This window comes from Kwoniella mangroviensis (assembly GCF_000507465.2).
Source record: "Kwoniella mangroviensis CBS 8507 chromosome 1 map unlocalized Ctg02, whole genome shotgun sequence".
NCBI classification, from domain to species: Eukaryota; Fungi; Basidiomycota; class Tremellomycetes; order Tremellales; family Cryptococcaceae; genus Kwoniella; species Kwoniella mangrovensis.
The window spans coordinates 4454713-4473683 of NW_027062534.1; the positions used below are offsets into that span (position 1 = coordinate 4454713).

At 44.2% G+C, this 18971-nt stretch overlaps 10 protein-coding genes across 10 annotated transcripts; 4 read left to right on the plus strand and 6 right to left on the minus strand.

Moving 5' to 3' along the window:
• Positions 1-286: 286 nt before the first annotated feature.
• On the plus strand, positions 287-1595 carry I203_106781 (ribosome biogenesis protein NSA2; the record flags this gene model as incomplete). Its single annotated transcript, XM_019151102.1, has 9 exons — positions 287-339; positions 413-632; positions 713-925; positions 990-1013; positions 1081-1108; positions 1174-1251; positions 1311-1394; positions 1460-1486; positions 1558-1595. The coding sequence occupies 9 exons, from the start codon at positions 287-289 to the stop codon at positions 1593-1595; spliced, it is 765 nt and encodes a 254-aa protein (XP_018999670.1).
• Positions 1596-2025: 430 nt separating this feature from the next.
• I203_106782 (uncharacterized protein) lies at positions 2026-2810 on the plus strand (the record flags this gene model as incomplete). Its single annotated transcript, XM_019151103.1, has 2 exons — positions 2026-2658; positions 2721-2810. The coding sequence occupies 2 exons, from the start codon at positions 2026-2028 to the stop codon at positions 2808-2810; spliced, it is 723 nt and encodes a 240-aa protein (XP_018999671.1).
• Positions 2811-2998: 188 nt separating this feature from the next.
• On the minus strand, positions 2999-4015 carry I203_106783 (uncharacterized protein; the record flags this gene model as incomplete). Its single annotated transcript, XM_019151104.1, has 4 exons — positions 2999-3053; positions 3130-3272; positions 3436-3633; positions 3725-4015. The coding sequence occupies 4 exons, from the start codon at positions 4013-4015 to the stop codon at positions 2999-3001; spliced, it is 687 nt and encodes a 228-aa protein (XP_018999672.1).
• Positions 4016-4292: 277 nt separating this feature from the next.
• I203_106784 (uncharacterized protein) lies at positions 4293-5674 on the plus strand (the record flags this gene model as incomplete). Its single annotated transcript, XM_019151105.1, has 10 exons — positions 4293-4472; positions 4573-4669; positions 4733-4755; positions 4813-4860; positions 4966-5055; positions 5116-5147; positions 5212-5221; positions 5282-5352; positions 5414-5473; positions 5533-5674. The coding sequence occupies 10 exons, from the start codon at positions 4293-4295 to the stop codon at positions 5672-5674; spliced, it is 753 nt and encodes a 250-aa protein (XP_018999673.1).
• A 200-nt stretch (positions 5675-5874) lies between these two features.
• On the minus strand, positions 5875-7036 carry I203_106785 (uncharacterized protein; the record flags this gene model as incomplete). The annotated part of the gene is made up of 3 exons (XM_019151106.1): positions 5875-6634; positions 6704-6798; positions 6893-7036. The coding sequence occupies 3 exons, from the start codon at positions 7034-7036 to the stop codon at positions 5875-5877; spliced, it is 999 nt and encodes a 332-aa protein (XP_018999674.1).
• A 347-nt stretch (positions 7037-7383) lies between these two features.
• I203_106786 (uncharacterized protein) lies at positions 7384-8744 on the plus strand (the record flags this gene model as incomplete). Its single annotated transcript, XM_065518053.1, has 8 exons — positions 7384-7404; positions 7473-7487; positions 7560-7582; positions 7643-7748; positions 7955-8274; positions 8363-8472; positions 8541-8635; positions 8700-8744. 8 exons carry the CDS (start codon positions 7384-7386, stop codon positions 8742-8744), a joined length of 735 nt encoding a protein of 244 aa, XP_065373357.1.
• A 305-nt stretch (positions 8745-9049) lies between these two features.
• Positions 9050-10367, minus strand: I203_106787 (uncharacterized protein; the record flags this gene model as incomplete). The annotated part of the gene is made up of 7 exons (XM_019151108.1): positions 9050-9107; positions 9196-9334; positions 9424-9616; positions 9845-9955; positions 10017-10087; positions 10143-10220; positions 10304-10367. 7 exons carry the CDS (start codon positions 10365-10367, stop codon positions 9050-9052), a joined length of 714 nt encoding a protein of 237 aa, XP_018999676.1.
• A 1241-nt stretch (positions 10368-11608) lies between these two features.
• On the minus strand, positions 11609-11953 carry I203_106788 (uncharacterized protein; the record flags this gene model as incomplete). The annotated part of the gene is made up of 1 exon (XM_019151109.1): positions 11609-11953. The coding sequence occupies one exon, from the start codon at positions 11951-11953 to the stop codon at positions 11609-11611; it is 345 nt and encodes a 114-aa protein (XP_018999677.1).
• A 1052-nt stretch (positions 11954-13005) lies between these two features.
• I203_106789 (uncharacterized protein) lies at positions 13006-13579 on the minus strand (the record flags this gene model as incomplete). The annotated part of the gene is made up of 2 exons (XM_019151110.1): positions 13006-13435; positions 13506-13579. The coding sequence occupies 2 exons, from the start codon at positions 13577-13579 to the stop codon at positions 13006-13008; spliced, it is 504 nt and encodes a 167-aa protein (XP_018999678.1).
• A 2299-nt stretch (positions 13580-15878) lies between these two features.
• Positions 15879-18360, minus strand: I203_106790 (uncharacterized protein; the record flags this gene model as incomplete). Its single annotated transcript, XM_019151112.1, has 5 exons — positions 15879-15977; positions 16098-16202; positions 16280-17625; positions 17699-17815; positions 17952-18360. 5 exons carry the CDS (start codon positions 18358-18360, stop codon positions 15879-15881), a joined length of 2076 nt encoding a protein of 691 aa, XP_018999680.1.
• Positions 18361-18971: the final 611 nt, after the last annotated feature.

Below are 18971 nucleotides of genomic sequence, written 5' to 3' on the forward strand. Positions count from 1 at the left end.
CCCTCCACTTGGCCACTCTACCACCATACACAGAACCACTTCTATCTTCATCTTCAATTCGTGCATCCGTCTTGTTATAGACTCATACTCGAACTCTCTTCATACCCATCTTAGACCCACAGGGAGAGATTAGACAAGATGGTACGTATCACGATGGTTACTTACAACAAAGATTCAAGCTGACGATTGTTCTTTCTACCCGTAGCCTCAAGTCAGTTGTGCTTTCCGCGAACATGCAGTTGAAGAAACAACTAACATATGATCTAATCATCCGCAGAACGAGTATATGGAAGAGCACCGTAAGCGACATGGTCGTCGAATGGACTATGAGGAGAAGAAGTGAGCATCAGTCTTCTTGTTTTACCTGTAGGATCGCGATCGATTGGGTCATCTGACGTGTCGATGATTATAGACGAAAGAGGACAGCAAGAGAAGCACACAAAGCTTCGGCTGACGCTCAGAAGATATTCGGTCATAAGGCTAAATTACACCATGCTAAGAGACACGCAGAGAAGGTACAGATGAAGAAGACTCTTAAAGCTCATGATGAGAGGAACGTCAAGCAGAAAGATGATGGTGCGGTCAAAGAGGGTGCTTTACCTACTTATCTATTGGATAGAGAAGGTCAAAAGGTCAGTTGAATGATCTCTTCACATTCGCCAAACAATGACAATGACAAGGGTTCAGCTGATTTCTTATCTTGTGTGAGTAGGATGCCAAAGCATTATCGACAGCAGTCAAAGATAGAAGAAAGGATCGAGCTGCGAAGTATTCCGTACCATTACCTAAAGTTAGAGGTATAGCCGAAGAAGAAATGTTCAAAGTTATAAAGACTGGTAAACATAAAGGAAAAAGCTGGAAGAGGATGGTTAACAAAGCTACGTTTGTTGGTGAAGGATTTACGAGAAAACCCGTTAAACTTGAGGTGAGCTTGCGACCTTTGAGATATCCCAAAGCAGGAAAAGGCTGATATCGTGAATTGGCAATAGCGATTTATCCGACCTATGGGTTTAGTGAGTTGCTCCTTGCGTCTTCTATTTTCAGATGTGCTCATCAACTCATCAACTCTTCCTTCTATAGCGTATGACTAAAGCCAATGTAACGCATCGTAAGTCCAATCACGTTTCTTTCATTTTCGTTATCGGGATCGTTCACTAATATAGCAACTCATAGCCGAGCTCAAAACCACCTTCCAACTCCCCATCCTCGGCGTTAAGAAGAACCCTCAATCACCATTGTACACATCTCTCGGTAAGTCAGATATCTGATTATAGCACCATTTGGCCAATGCTGATCTGACATTTTTATAGGTGTTCTCACCAAAGGTACTATCCTAGAAGTCAACGTCAGTGAATTGGGTATGGTCACCACAGGAGGAAAGGTTGTTTGGTCTAGTGAGCTGTTCTTTCCATATAGACTGTGCGCGACCTGGAACCTAGCTGACGACTTCTGCTCATAGAATACGCTCAAATCACCAATAACCCAGGTCAGTTTCCCGTTACTTCTGGAAGCGGATTCGCGATTCAAGCTGATATTGATTATGGTTTTTCCTCGCAGAGAACGACGGATGCATCAACTCTGTGCTCCTGGTCTAGACATCGCATAGACATACGAATATGTTGATCGACTGTAAATTGTAACATATGCTGCTATATACCCATGTACCATTTTCCTAGACCTATCTCACCTATTAAATTTGATCCCGTCGGATTCCACTCACCCTCTTCTCTCTTCTTCCTTCTAACCCTGACATTTCCCCTAAACCTCAATCATTGCTTCAAGATTGACATGCCGGACTAAGAGACCACATCAAAACGAAGAGTAAGTCTGTATAATCCTTAGCAATCAGCGCTCGTGAATTTTCCTGTTTCTCCCCTCGGATGATGAATTTTATTCCATCTTCGTTCCTCCATACCTTACCCACGTACTAACCATATACTAACAAATCTCGATCCATTGAAACGTACAGACCTATCATTCTCATAACTCAACCTACGGTCTTTCATCTACTAATCAACTCACAAAATGTCCCTTTCCTCTTCCTCCTTATCCCCACTACCTACTAATTCTCCTTCCTTCCCTTCTACAACTCAAAAAGAGCAAGACAATACCAACCGACTTTTTCATTCACTCGAAGAGACCGTCCACCGATTACTTACTCTCCACTTATCTGACGGTCTGGAATCCCCATACGTATATGAAGATCTACTCAAACCGATCAATCTGACCACATGGAAGACTGAAAAGTACCCTTATCCCAATTTCAAGGACAAATCTCAAAATGAGGTATATGATCTGATTGTGATTTTAGCCAAGAGGATAGCGGAGTTTTTAACGAGGTTGAGTGTATTGGTGAAGGTGATATATCATCTGTTCGGTTTATTGGAGATTATCATTAGACGATTAGATACGGTTGAAAGGGGTGATGATGAGATTAGGATGGTGGAAAAGAGGTTGGATAGATTGGAGAGGAAGATGATGAGGAGGGTTCAAGTAGGAATTGAAGGTGGGATCGGATTAAATCAAAGGGAACAATACTCGTATCAACCTCCTACTCCGAAATCTAGCAAAGGTGAAAGGCTTGTTAGATTTACAGAAGTCGACAAACATCCTATGATGGTTGTCAACGAAGATGAAGAAGAGAGAAAACGTAATCTGGTGAGTGAACCACATTTCCAATTTACGGAATGATACCTGGTATGCTGATTAGATGCTTATAGAGAAGATCAAGTAGACATGTCAAGGTGGTTGATTATACCATCTCATCTTCTGATGACGATACTGCTGAAAGGGCGTTGGATCTGGATTAGTGTCACTCGAAAGACAATCATATTTCAATCATCGTTAATCAATATTATGTTGTATTCGTAGTATCTATCATTATTCGTGTTATCATCATGTAAATGGAGAATGTAATTAGGTGATGCAATGTGATAATATACATATATACTACGTCTACAACAATAGTGTTATCATACAACATCATTGTCTTCATCCCTTAATTCTCAATCTCTTTCAGTCGTCTGATATTCGTTGAAATCTCTCTACATTTCCTGTTTCAATTATCCCTCTCATCAGCTCACTTATCGATCTGACATTACCTAGCTGAATTGGCTATTTAGGACTTACCTTCTTAGCATCTCGGTCTGTGTCCTCCTCTCTTCTCTCTCCTTCTCCATCATGAGTATCAACGTACTTTCACTCTGCATCTGACGCAGTGAGTTGGAATGAATCATCATACTTGCCGCGAGGTTACTGAGGTGTTGGATGTACTATACACATAAAGGGTTACTTAGGTATCGCAGCTATGGATGAATCAGATAACAGAGAATCTCTCGACATCGACTTCATCATCCCTCTCACCCCTGTGGCTCACTATATGGTGTAAAACCATTCCTGGGAATAATGAAATAAAGTATGTAATGTATTACCCACCTGATCACCCTCATGTGCCCACCCAGCATGCATAAGCTCATCCGGTGTTCTAGCAGATGTAGTAAGGACGTCCAACAACAACAAAATCGTATGGAGGAAAGACGATAGTAAATTAGGTAATGATTCTTCGGGAGTGGTGGTCGATTGGAACAAGGGAGGTAACCCTATATCTTTGACTGATGGGATGGTAGGTTTAATCTATACGCAATCAATTCATTGATTATCAATATACAAGGCATTCCAAGTACTGCAAAAGGGAAGCTGAAATGTATGGTGTTTTGATACTTACGTTGAATAAAGTACCGAAACTCATCCATCTTCCATCTTCCTCGACCCAATCATTCCTAGGTTTGTTCAGACGTATTTTTAATTCTTCCAACTCTTTTCTTTCATCTTCGCCCAGATCTAGATTTATATCCTGTTTCACTTCATCACCTTGATTGTCGAAAAACGAAGTACCTGTCAAAGACTCATACCGCTGGATATTCGTTTCAGTGAAAGATTGCCAATAAGCAGGAGGGGGTGGGAAGAGCGTGTTTGTTATTGGAAGGGGATTCTCCTGAGTGGGATGTCCGCTCATCTTGCTGTGTTCTTTCACTGAATACTTGTAAGTTGAAGAATGACCAAATAAGTGATCCATTTTGATCCATGTATGTATAGAGGCAATCAGTTGTCAACTTGACTTCGAGAAGATGGATGTATATGTATGCGGAGATTCATTCCAATCTCCGCCTGTGTGTTATCGTCATCAACCATTCCACCCACCATCCATCCTCAACGCGTAAAGTCAACCTGTCAATACATACATTTCCTCCTTCTCTCTCTTCTCTTTCCTCCTTCTCAACGCAGGCAACACCATGTCATCTTCCGCTCCCTTACTGTCGGGAACAATCGAACCAGACGAGGAACCCCCGACCTTACCTCAAGGTAAGATCGGTGCGTCGTCTCGATCTAGCGAACCTGTTGTTCTTGTTCCGGGCACGACGGCGCAGGGGAACGTAGCTACGGGAATAAGTAATGCAGAGGAAGGTGGTATTGTAAGTTCATCTCACATACTCAAATCACTCACAGAATCCCTAACACCACTACGAATTACTATCTGGGAAATGGACTGATAAGGACATTTTACGGTCGTAGCGAGGAATACTCAAACAATCTTCTCATCCACTTTCACTCTTGTTTTTGTATTTCTTTAGGAGTGCTGCGATAGCCGTCTATGTTTTATGTGGATTATGTGAGTCAGCTCATTTGTAGGCTCTTTGATGACAACACGAGCTGATTAGATCACCTGAAATAGTTACGGATAACTACGTTCTGAGTGTCAGTTGCAAACCTCACGTTGGGCGTAGAGGTGTAGTCAACTGACGAAATGATCAGATCGTCGTGGTGGTCGTACTACTCTCTCTGGACTTCTGGAATACTAGAGTGAGCGTAATTTCCGATGGATCTTTACACATATGCTCTCATCGTTCCTCCAACATTGTCTATGTTGTCAACTTGCGTTGAAGCTAATTCAATTATCACGCACAGAACGTAGCAGGCCGGACACTCGTCGGGTTACGATACTGGAACGAAGTGGATGAAGAAGGTGAGAGCTCGTGGGTATTCGAATCGAGGGATGTGAGTTGGCTCTTGCATGCCTGCACGAAAAGGTGATGTCAACTGACTTGGTTGAAATAGCCTTCAAGGCCTGCCAATGCGATTGATGCAAAGTGAGCTTCCTCTTTTTGGAATCCGAAATGACACATGGAGTGAAGCTGACAGATAGCTTCACAGGATGTTCTGGGTAAGCTAACTTCTGATGGTACCGATTCCTGATCAAGCTTATACTGTGTGCAATCATCAGATCGCACTCTACGCCTATCCCTTAGGATGGTTAGCTATCCTATTCGTATCATTACTGAAATTCAACGTTTCGTGAGTTGCCGAGAACCCGACGTACAAGTCCATTACGCATCATCTCATATAATCTCTTTAGATTTCTGCCTATAGTATTACTAGCATTGGTATTCAACCTTTCAAACTTGTTGGGATTCACGTAAGTCAGCTTCCCCGTTGCTTACGGTGTATTACAAGCTGATATATCTATCTACGCAGATACGCCGATAGGGATGCTCAGAGAAGATGGGCAAATGGAATAGCGAGTAGTGGTAATCTCATGGGTTTCGGCTTCGGTGGGATCGGAGGTCAACTGGTCGGTGGGATGGTTAAGAATAGCTTAGGGAGGGTATTTGGTTAGGTGGATTATATAGATCATGCATCGTAGATTGGGATACAACGATGTCCTTGAGATTGGAGATTCACTGCGTTATCCAAAGCTCCGGTGTTGATCCATGGCAGATGTGCATTTAGAGTATCAAGCAGATATATGTATATCGATATGGGTTCTGTCCATCTCCAATTTCTTGTCTATATATCTCGCTACCGATTCTACCCAATCTACCTCCTTAACCCATTGATAACAGGATCGAACCGCTTCTTGGTCACTTTCAAATTACTCGGTTGAACATTGCCGTTCCCATTCATTTGATTGGATTTGACAGCATCAATAGTGATATCCTCTTCGTTTTCATCACCTATGTCGAAATTCACTCGCTTTCTCCTTTTACTTCTCTTCTCCTTCTGACCCGGTTGATATCCTAGTCCATTGCCTTGATTCTGCGATTGCGCAACACCCATCCAGTATCCCGCCCAATACTGAGCAGTCATCGCGTACCCTAGCGCTTCTTCCCTATTGATCCCACCAGGCGGATAAACACCGAGAGAAGGGAACAATTGATCATACCCTGACCCATATTGCTGCTGTTGTTGTTGTTGGGGTGGTAAATCCCATTCTGCATCTTCATCATACTCCTCTTCTTCCTCGTCTTCATCATAGTATTCTTCTTCAGAATCGGTATCACTATCATTATCAATTACTTGTATTGGTCGAGAGCTTGGTGATCCGGGATTGTAGCTTGGAGATTGTCTCCTGGTCGGTTGCGAGGGATCCGTGGATGTAGATGTAGATGTAGATGTAGAAGGGAGATAAGGATTGGGCATATTCGTATCGTACAGATTGGTTCGTTTAGTCTTTCGTCGTTTGTTCGATTGTGATTGATTGCCATTCGCATTACCATTCATTTTAACTTGGGTTTGAGTCGAGGTCGACGGTTCTGCTTGTACTTCTGTTTCAGTAGGCAGAGAAGCAGAATACCATCTATACACGACCAAACGGTGTTTATATCAGCAAAGAGTCCTTCAGGATCACCAGTCCGGTAGAACTCACGCAGTGCCATAATCGTCTGCTCCAGGTAATTTCTGACCCTTGGCCAATGCAGCCGTAGCTTTATCTAGCCAACTTCCTGGTCCTGGATGATGAGCCTGTCCACAACACATACACATACCAGACGTCAGATCAGATTTTAAGATCATCGATACCTCAGTGAAAGGGTTCAGTTGAATAGGATGCACTCACGTGAAACTCCTTCATCGCTGCTTCGCTAGCTCGAATCAACTCTCGATCGTCCCATGCTCCTCCCTTGGAGGTATCAAAAGATAACTCGACGGTTGGGAGATTTGCAGTGGCCGGAGAAGTGGGTGAGATGGGAGTGAGGGACATGTCTTCTTCTACTGACTTTGTAAGAGGGTTTAGGTGCTGTTGATATGCAGAGAGATAGAGAGATGTGGTTGACCGGTAGTTGATCGTTGAATGAGCTTTGAATCTTTCAACTCATTATATGCTGATCGTTGATCTTGAAATTCAGGTCAATAGACGCAGATGCAGGTACGGAGATTGGATTGATCTCCTAAGCTTGTCTGCCTGTTGCCACCCACCACCATCCCCGATACGTCATCAGATGATCCATGCAACAAAAGAAAAACATCCACACCTCTGTTCTCTTGTCACAATCTCATCTCTCATCTCTCCTCGCTTCAATCTCATACATTAGACTAGGTCAAAGCACAATGGCCTCTTCACTACCCCAAGTAAGCCCACGTCCTTCACCACCTCCTAATCTCACAGCGGTTTGTTGACAATCTGTTTACTCCCTCAGTACTACTCAATTCTCGTAAGTCTGTGTTCATCCGACTGAAAGGCACTGGTACCAAGCTTTATTGACGATTGAAACCTTTTCCCAAAGAATGTCAATCCCAAAGCAACAGCGTAGGTCTATGGTCCTCACTCTACTCAATGATAGCTCACTGATATCTCCACCACTCACAGAGATGAGATCCGTCAGGCGTACAAGCGAGAATCACTGAAGACCCATCCGGATAGATTACCTGGGAATGCTACGCCGCAGGAGAGGAGGAGGGCGACAGAGCGATTTGTGAGTGGTTAATTTCGTCTTTCATGTTGATGAATTGCAGCAGGAGACGGTGAGGTGCACGCGGAGACAGGAGAAGTGCACCTTGATTCGTCCGCTTCCTTCCGTCTTTCCGTACCACTTGAAATCTGACGTTCTCACCTATAATCTCAACTGTCTTGCCTTGTCCACTCTACACCACGCTGACTGATCGCCACTCGTTGACATAGCAAATCGTCTCCGACGCATATTACGTCCTATCCGACCCATCCCGTCGAGCAGAGTATGATGCTCTATTCAACTCCCGTCCTAGCTCAGCATTCACGGACGATAGTTCCTCAGAGTTTGAGCAGGAACAAGCCTCGGGTAACTTTTTCGAAAACTTCGCTCAGTTCTTTCAGAATGCTACTGGGTCCGCATCGGCTCCTGGACCAGGTACGAGTGAGAAAGCTGATGCTGGACCTGGAGCGGCCCCTAGGAGAGGAGGAGGAGGGGGAATGGGAGGTAGACCGGATGCTCATGGGGTATTTGGAGATGTCTTTGAGGAAATGTGAGTCGCGCGAAGAACCTATACACCCTCCAGATTAATATCGTACGAGACTACTTGAATCGCATAGCTAATATGAGAGTCTGTACAGGCTCGCTCCTGAGGTAGCGCACGTACGACCATGGTGGTCATGGGTCGGAGGTGCCTCGGGGGCAGCGATAGGATATATAGTAGCGAATGTACCAGGGGCAGTGGCGGGAGGTGAGTCAATGGTATCTAACCTCTAAGTATGTCATCGTATCATGGCTGATTCATGATTTCTTGGTTAGGCTTCGCCGGAAATAGACTAGGAGCAATTAGAGATGCTAAAGGACGAGCTGTAGGAGAAGTGTTTAGGGAGTTGGGTGCAGGTCAGAAAGCAGAGGCGAGCTATCCGTCCCCTGTGGTTCCCATGAAGGGATTGTAGCTAATCTCAGGTGATTTTTCAGATACTGAAAGCTTTAGCATTCAAGGTGTTGGGAAGTATGAGCTAGACTTATGGGGATTGTGAGTGCGTCAAAAAATCAAATTTGTAGGTATGTATAACTAACTCTTAAGTTATAATAGCGCGATGCCGTTGCGTTGTCATTGTCTTAAGCAGGTCGAGTCTATACACAGGAAGCGGAGTGAGATCACAGGAAATTCAATTTTATCGGTGTTCAATTTAGATCAACATTTATGTAGCTATACCCTATCTGATATCTATGTAGATCTATACTATGCAAGATTCATGCAATTATAACCTATTTATCCGACCATCTACAAGAAATATTTCTATAACAACACGATTGACGTTCAATCATGGGCTCTCATCAATCGTCGCTTGCACTCTACCATCTTTAACTTCGAACGACACCCTGGAGATTATCTGGTATCAGCCCAAGGACATAGACAACATCCCATCCAACATTGATAGGACTCTTTCCATCTGACATTTAAACTCACTTGGACAAATCCGTTACTATCCAATTCGCACCTAATCCCTCCAATTGCTGTCTAGTATGGCTCGTACAAGTGGCCAAAACTTTCGCTCCTGAAGCTACCCCAGACCTCACTCCCGAGGGAGCATCTTCTACAACGATGCCTATAACACACATTAAATCAATTAGCATAAGGTCACCTCTCCTATTTTCCGCTTAAAAAAGAGATGGGACAATATCTGAGGCAACCCACAATCTTTGATATCCACATCCAAGACCTTCGCACCTGTCAAATAAGGCTCAGGATGAGGTTTACCCTTGCTAACGTCGTCTGCGGTGATTAGCTTGGGCGTGGTGGGTATACCTGCCGTTGGGAGAGCTGCGGAGGCGTAGGTGCTTGTAGCGGAGGTTACGATGGCCCATACGGGGATGGGGGAGGTGTTGAGCTGAATGAGAGGAGGTTAGCGGGCAATTTTTCCAACATAAAGAAGGAGTGAATGAAATGGTTCAGGAGGCGTAGAGAGGTGGATAAGGAGAGGCAAAAGTAGTGGGTCAGAGACTGAAGTGATATGGAGTCTCAAAAGAGACAAAAGTGAGAATAGTATGTCCATTGAATGATGAACCTCGAAAGTTGAACGATAGCTAAATTACGAGTGAAGAGTCATACCACTCACATGGTTCAACAAATCCAAAACATTCGGTAAAGCTATTAATCCATCTTTACCTGCCGCCTGTAATTCCTGAGCTTCTTTAACGATCATCCCTTCGAACAGTTCGACCGCGTCCTACAAAGGTTCCTCAACGAGTTGAGCATACTTTCGTTAAATCCCTGTGATTAAAGCTCACTCTGAGTTCCACTGGATCAGTGATTCCACACCAGTTCTTCATATTATCTATCGTCCTTACTCCGTGGGATGCTGTAGTCCAATGATTTAGCTCCATCCCTAAGGTGTATGATACGGTATGACCTACTTCTTAATACCTCATGCAAATCTAGATCATACTCTTTAGCAAAGTATTCCCAAGTAGCATTCACAGCAGGAGTGGAATCTACAACATCATATCATCCGTCAGTTCATCCACTTAGTTCAATTGGATATATTGGTTTGGCTGGAAGAGGTTGGTCAACTCACCAAGTAAAGTTCCATCCATATCGAAGAGCATAGCTCTTACATTGGCACTTTTCACTTCGCTCATCTTGATGAATAAATTCCAGATGCTTATGATTGAGGTTGATTGACCGCAAAGAGAGAGAAAGAGATGACAAGAAGAAAGTTCAGAAGAAAGTTGAGGATGAGTCAAGTTGTAATTGTTGAATCGTTTGATTTCGACACCTTGGATTGATTGAACCGCGGGGGAGGAACGTGTCTCCGGATCTGTTGATCGGCTAAACTGTTGATCTCGTCTGCATTGTAACGTTTTGAATGACGAACGAGGCTCTGTGCGAAGGGTCAATGATCAAGCATGCATATCTTGTATGTCCATATCCTTGATTTCACTGAGGTGCAACAGAGTAGGAACACCAAGAGCTAAGATCACTTCAATAATATGATGATACCCGCAATCGCTCCGGCAGTAGCTATAGTAACCACCAAACTTGTAGTACTGAATTTAGATTAGAATCCTCTGAGACTTTTCTACGAAGCTCTTCATCAGTTAAGCCACCGTGATCCATCTCGCCCGCTTGATATATTGACGATTGGCTAGGACTAATGTGCAAGATGTTAGCGGTTTTCCTCCGTTAGTTGTCCACCCCACTCAGTAAACAGATCCATGTGAAGGATTGGCAGATCCTCTCGATCCCCCTAATTGCGAAGGTGATTGTGATGATGACATGTTGGAGAAGTTTGTTGGTGATGGCAAAGATGTATACTATAAATATCAATTGACAAAAGTGGTATAGAGTGCCTTTTTATCTACACGAGTGACCATTTATTCATATCTCCATCAATCGACTTGTGTCGTACCCTTGAGAAGCTGATTTGCGCAAGTATGATGTCAAAAGACGAAAGGAGAAACAAGATCCTTTGTACAGAAGCGTTTTTTTCAGTATGATAGTCATTCCTCTAAATTTTTCCCAAGGTATATATATACACCAGGAAGCATCCCTTCACGGTCATGACTGTGCTGTGATTCGCATGTACACCCTTTTTGTGATAAAATATGGCTCGAAGGATACTACTTCATTTCCTGTAAACCAGGGAGATTTTTGTAAAGGAACGTGATAGGAAATCATACAACCTCACTGAAGCTACAGTCCATACGTGACCTCTCGATACCAGGGAATGGACCATCATACAGTACAGTAGTGGCAGATTGAATTCATCTCGTCCTACATCAGCTACAGACACGATGTCAGGGTAGGTAATCACACATAGCACTATAGTATCCTGCAATACCACCTGACCACCAATGTGATATATCAATTTCCAGCTGCCTCAGTTCATTCCTATATCAATATCTTCAAGCCTGATAGTATCAACAAGCGCAGATTGATAATTTGCAAACTCTTCGGTTGTACCTTCCCGTACCTTCTCGTAGGTATGAGCATTACGACAAAAATGATCGATCGTACTTGCTGCTAAGGCAGTTGCGATCTGCCCTTGAGCATTCGTATCTTCAACCATGTTGAGGTAAGTAGGAGGTCTTTGAGAAGTTTCAAACCAACTTGTCCTCGTTTGATCAAGTTGATCAACAACGTCGGTCATCAGAGGTGATACGGCACTTATCTGTACTTCACTGAGATTATCGATAGTTGTCGATTCACCTTGTTCTGGCTCCATTGTAACAGTGACTTCGTCGCCTCTGGAGTATTTATCACCAAAAAAAAAACCAAAAAAAAAAAAAAAAAAAAAAAACCGATCAATCAATCTTATGTACTCTCCACAGGGAATATCTAATCAAATTGGGCTGGGTTCGGTTCGACTCACTCGCACCGCGTGTAAGTAAGGTTTACCAGACTGATCTCTCGAATGTCTCCATCCGGCTTTGTAAATCTTACTCGATTTAGTGTCTACTTCTACATAAGATTGGATGCTTTTGGACATATCCTTAGCGACTATCTCGTAGGAAGGAGTAACGCCACCGCTACTGCTTGTGTCACTGAAATTCTTAAAAGTGAATCTCCGCCCTGTATAACAAGAAGTACTTTGTGGGATTTACTTACCTTAAAGGCATGTTGAGAAGGAGGAAATGAGAATTTGCGAATTGCGAATAGTTAATGACCGACGATAAAGTGCGAAGAGATTTGAAGTATTTTTAATATTAAAAGCGAGGGGAAGATAGGGTCGGGTGCAATTTAAGTTGAAAGATCATCGTCCTTTTCTATGTATAAATACCGGTCTCGGTGTGGATTGTGCAAACCCGTTTGTAATGCACGAAAGCTCAACATGTCTTCACTCCTTTGTACTGTCATGCATTTCATGTATGATATAAATTTATGAGGTAGTAGAAAGGAGAACTCCTTTAGAAGCGAAGAGCGCTTGTGCTTCAATGTCATCAAGGAAGAGAAGCTATTTGTCCGGATTGCTCTACAGTATCAAGTGCGATGATGGCAGACCCAATTTACAATCTGCCACACAACGGAAGGAGATCCCAACTTGTTTCTTTCCTTCATATACTGTTTGTGTCGAATGTCGACTTCTTATCCTCTGACTGTTCTCGAGAGCTACGGTCGTTAACAGGTTGAGGGGATCCGGAATGCGAATGTGCGGTTGTCTTCGCTCTAACGAAGAAGAGCACTGTAGCATCGAAATAGACGTGTGTATGAGTGTATATAGAAATATCAATAATATATACGGATATATCAAATGTTGATGGTGTTCTACAATATCGATTATTGATCCATAGAAGAAACCTCGATAACGATTCCATCATCATTGGGACAAGTGCCATTCGGATCGACTTCCGCTTCTCCCATGGTGAAACCATTGTTTCGTACCCAATCGAGGTTATTTTTACACTCAGATAAAGCGGTTCGCAATCGCGCCTTGCACTCTTGATCGACACCCAAGCTCCACAAACTAAGAGCTCCATAGGTTAAAATGCCAAGGCCAAGCACTCTGAGGCCGAAATTGCTAAAATCAAGGTCCTTTTGTGTATCTTTCAATTGTTCACGAGCCGCTCTGTGCTTTGAAAGTTCTTTAGAGACACCTTCAAAGTATTGTGCGAGGATGTTACTTTGTTTGGCATCGAGACTTTGAATCGATTGCCAATAAGGCTCGGCATTGGAGTCACCGTATACGCGTACGGAGAATTGCGGCTCGCTATGGGAACCGCACAAGATACATCTTTTAGATCAGCTTTGTAGAAGCTGGAAAACGGTGAAAATCTCACGTTGAAGGAGCCGAGCCCCCGTCAGCAACGCCTCCGTCATGAAATGTTTCGGCCCCCTGGATAGAGCGGCTCATTGTATCCAAAGTAGCTCGCGTGACTGTTCCAGAAGAATCTCTGGTCTGAATCGACCAATATCTATGAAGAACCCAGGGTTCTGATGGGTCATGGAATCGAGAATCGAATAAATCTGCGAATGCAGTCAAGGGTGAAAAGCCATTTACCTGTCGTCTTGTTCTGATATGGACATACTGAGCAGTGCGATTATGTGTGTTTACACGATCAGGATGTTGTCTATGCTTCACTTCAGAATGTTGTGGAAGATAACTTTTCAGAGATGTTGGTTCAACCTTAGAAGTCGCCTCTTTCATGAGGACATAGTGTCTTCATGATGGCAGTAGCCTGAATGTGAACCTTTGTATTTACTCGATGGGGATGGGGGCCAAGGGGGACACTAATCCTTCTAAATTGAGAACTTCTATGAAAGGTGAGCGCTTGCACGCACATCTTCATGAACGTCATGATTCTTTCGTCTCACGAGAAATGTATTGTAAACTGCCACGAAGTCAGAGGCAAAACACAGGAGGCACTGTATCACTGACAGATTTTACAGTATCAATCAGTTCTCTCTGCAAGTATGCTGCATGTTATATACGTTGGCGGTCTGCCCTGAGATATAAGTCAGCAATTGTTAACATTCAGCTTACTAGTACTGTGCGAGTGCCGTATACACGAATCGAGACATGTACATATACAATCACTCTGTAAAAATATCTCCTGGCAAGTACAGTACTCGTACTGTGATGTAATGTAATGTATTTATCCTCGATCATTGCTCGTGTGGCAGAAAGGCGAACCACGTACAAGTCCTAAGATCATCCATCCTCAGTCTCTTCGGGACAAATCGGATTGGGACTTAGATCCAGATCCAGATCCAGATCTACTCTGATGATACTTCCAGTATCGACATCCTGAGAACACCCCCCCATAGGAAGAATCGGTACTAATGGTAGGGTGATTGTCACCATTGTATTGAATTTGTTTCGATTTCAATTCAGATAATTCTTCTTTTACCCGTTTATGAGAAATTCAAATTATACATCCTGTCCCCAAAAGAGCCACCGAAGAAGCCATCATAGCATTGGCTATACCTTTTCTCGTCCACGAAGATACTTGACTTTTCAATTCGCTGTTCTCTTGTTTGAGCGCGGTCATCCCCCTTCCGGATTGATCTAGAGTCATATCGATAGTCTGCTTCGTGCTGGCTCGAATGAACGTCGAGAGTTTGTCGATGTGATCTTGGCCCAAGTCATTGAGAGGTACCATACGAGTCAGATTGGCAGTATTCGTACCGAAGGAGATGCTTGATCTGCGTTCCAAAAACCCCTCAACCTCATCAATAAGAATAAAGAAGTCAAGGGGTAGTATATGTATGACTGACTCCAAATACAATAGTTCTAATGGAGCAAGCGCGAAGACAAGAGCGCAGCGCTACTCACCTGGAGTCACCCTCAATACTACCAGAGAAATCACAAGAACCTTCAGCAATCTCACCTCGGTTCATGTCTATTACCAATCGATATCGTCGACCACCATCAGTAGTGATCGCTTCCAACGTTTGATGACTATTGTCACTGCAAGTACATAGACGTGGCATTTACATGTTGTACTATATATCACAAAGAGATCCGTTTGGGAAATCGAAGGGCTGGCTTACCTAGATGGAAAGTTTCCAGAAGGCATCGTCAATAATATCCTATCGGAGAATCAGTAGATCACTACAGTACTGTAGTCCAGTTAGGGTTCGAAGAAGATTGATCACACTGTTACGAGATTGTGTAAGCATGTAAATGAGTTGGGTCTGTTCTTTATGTACTGTACTGTACAGTACTAGCACTAGTCCAATCCAGTCCATGATACGCTAAAGCACAGGGCAATCATACCGTTCTTCTATTTGAACTTACTCCGCCCTCACAAGGGACCACCAAAATTTTCACCTCCTTTATTGGGTTGGATTGAATGAGAAGCATAACATGACCAACCAAGCAGAAAGAAGGCAACCCATCACAGGCCTTTGTACCCAAACCGACAGTGCTTGACGCCAATGTCCAGTCTTCGTAGATCGTATGCGAATAAGTTGTGAGACAACAATCACATTACATATCATAGGATGATAAAATTCAATCTGAAATCCGAGAATAAAGCACAGCAATGCAAAGATTCATTTCCAGAACAATGAAGAGAAGGAAATTCGTGTACAATATCGTGAATGATTGTTCGATTTCAATTAGTATGTATATGGTAAAAGGCAAAGACGATTCAATGGGAAATGAAAGACTACTCCCTCCCAATTTCTTTGAGCTTCAAGCTTATGATTTATTTCTCTTTATCTTTGGCTCCTGGAGCGTATTCCTCTTGTCCTTCAGGATGGGGGAGATCCATCTTGGTTCTAACGTTGTAGAATACTTTGAGAAACTGCAATATAGCATGGATAGTCAGTAAACACTCAAGATAAAATGATCGACAGACCTGCACGATAGATATTTGATCGAGTAAATGATCCGAACATGAAGTAAGATGAATCATCCAACTCACCTTGGTCCTAGCCCCCTGAGCGGAAATCCCTTTGTCCTGCAAATCCTGATCGTTCATCTCTACCATCTCCTTCCATGAGGATTTCTCAAAGTTGGGTGTATATTTCTGGGAAATCACAAGTCGGGGTGAGTAAGTACCCACATATACAAGAGAAACGTATTCCAGCAAGATATCACACTCACATGCAGTCTGAGAACCCTCAACCATCCTGCGGTATCTTCCAAGATCTTCAAATCCACATCATCCGGTCCAGCCACACCTGCTCCACCACCCGCACCTCCACCTCCTCCGGCCGCTCCACCAGGGGCAGGCGAGTTCTTATTCGAGTTATTACCCAACATCGGCGATCTTCTACCTTGAGGTCCATTCTTGTGGTTATTACCTCGTTGATGTTGATGTTGGTTCAAGCCATGACCCAAATTGGGCGATCCACCTCCATATCCACCTTGAGCGAACGACGCAGCAGTTTGCAATTGTTGCATTGCCATCATTTGAGCAGCGTTCAAACCCCCCGCACCGAGATTGGCGAAATTCATTCCTAATCCCGCTAACGCGTTGGGATCGGCACCTCCCAGACCTAAACCGCTCAAGGCGTTGAACTGATCTAAGACTGGGGATCTGGCGAATCCACCTAATAATGGTGAAGTGGCATTGCTGAATCCACCATTTCCACCCGGTTGATTCGATCTTGGATTGATCATCTCTCCATCATCATTATATGCCCCAGAAACGTTCCTAGATGTATTTCCACCTGCGTTGGGTCTCCTAAACTTCCTTGCGTCTTCCAAGGGAATTCTATTTGGATTACCACCTAGTCCTAGATTCGCCATGTTCAAGGCTTGAGTGAGATTGTCAACCTTCGGATCGATGAATCCAGGAACCATAGGTGTGTTGACCATACTTGCCCAACTTCCATTATTGAGGAAAGGAGAAGTGACTGGTGATTGACCATGAGGTAATCCCTCAGGTTGACCGATACCCAGTCCGACTCCTCCAGCGGAAAGTCTAGGTGATCTTTGGAATCCAGATGATTCCCTCCTAGGTTGGTTGGCTTGACCCGAGAAATCAGTCGATTTGGGTCGAGCGTAAGGTACAGGAGATCGACTTCTGCTGGATCCATTGGACTCTAATCCAGGTGAGGATCCTCTTTCGATCACTTGATCAAGTCCACTTTGCCATCGATCGAGAGGTTGCAGTGTACCGGGAGCAGAAATTCGGTTCTGCTTGGCTTTGGCTTTTTGAGCTGCAGCATCATCAGGAGCGAGATACTGATTCGCATTGGGAGATCCGGTGAATCCACTTCCACCACCGGCAGAAGGGGATTTGAGGTTCATGGCGCTGAGCCTTTGTTCCATCTGAGCTTGCAAGCCGGGTCCTGAAGGTGCAGGGGACAGTAAAGCGGTCATAGGATCGGACTGAGCCATATGGTGGAGCACTGAGAGGAAGAAACGGATCTGAACGGGCGTGGAGTGTTGAAGAAGGGAATATAAAGCGGCAGTTCGCTCAGCTTCGGAAAGTACTCGGAACCCTGTGGACAAGTAGGGTGAGATTAGCATAAGTCGAAATGAGAACGGTCGATTGTTCGGACAAGATACACCTACACTGCTCGATAGCACCGAGTTCTTCGGTAAAGTTCTGGTCCGTACTTGCCGCAGCCATCTCTTCCAGAGTCGCTTCCCAGCTGGCGAGATGTTTAAACCATTGATCGATCTGTTCGGCTGTGGCATTACGGAAAAGTTCCAATTAGCACGACAATCGAAGAAAATATAAAATCATGAGAGAGAAGATAGAAACGAGGTCGTTGTGGCATGCGAAGAAGCTGGACGAGTTGAAGATATAGAGACGTTCACTCACCCTCCGGCGTCTTGGCATTGTCTCTACTAGGTATATATTCACTACTTGGTCTACCTCCTCCTCCTCCAGATAACATCCCAAGTGCAGACCCGGGACCAGAAGAGACAGCTCGGGGTTGTTGGAGATGACCATTCCCTCCGCTACTACCTAAACTAGGTCTAGGGGAGAGCGAGTTCTCCCTTCCTGCGCCTCCAATGAGAGCAGCGGACGATACGTGTCTAGGATGAGAGGCCGCAGTGGGCGAGGCGATACCCAAACCTGAGAATCCTTTCGATTGTGCGCCTTGGGTGGTAGATGGTGGACCGAGGGATTGACGAGTTAATTTAGCGGGGTTGGAAGGGTTTATAGTTGGTGAGGGCGTAGGGGAGGGTGAGGGGGATCGATGAGGTCGTAAAGTTGATGAAGCCATGTTGGATTGGATTATGGGGATTAGTCGTTGAAGGTGGGATGGGGTTAGAGTGGTGTCCAGCCGATATCGGTCCTGCACCTAAGATGATGTGTTGACGTGTCAAGTGACAAGTGATCTATACAGTGAAGATAGGTTGTCGAGGCTAGGATCAGCACGGATGCAGATGGAGATGTGTCAAGTGGATGAAACGATGCCTACTGTGGGATGAGTATATAGGGGACGAGTCAATCGATCAGTTGAAGGTCAATGCGTTGAAATCGAAAACAGTGCGGAGGTGGATACGATCACGCCGTAGAGACCATACAATGTACGAAAGCGATTTTGAGGAGAACAAGTGATAGATAAGTGAAAGATATTCATACGTCAGCTGAGATTCACATGTGTACTGTATTCATTCGACTTGCAGCCAAGCCCCGTCACATCCCCATCCATCCGAACACAACAGGTAGAGAACACGCCACTCACCAGTATGGTATAAGATAGATTAGTGAGCGTCAAGAGGTCTGTTCGTATACGATGCTAGATAGTATGGGAGACCTGCTCGAGGGAAGCCAGGTGGTTTCTGGTGATGAGATAACAAGTAGTCAAGATGATGGAATGATGGCAGTAGT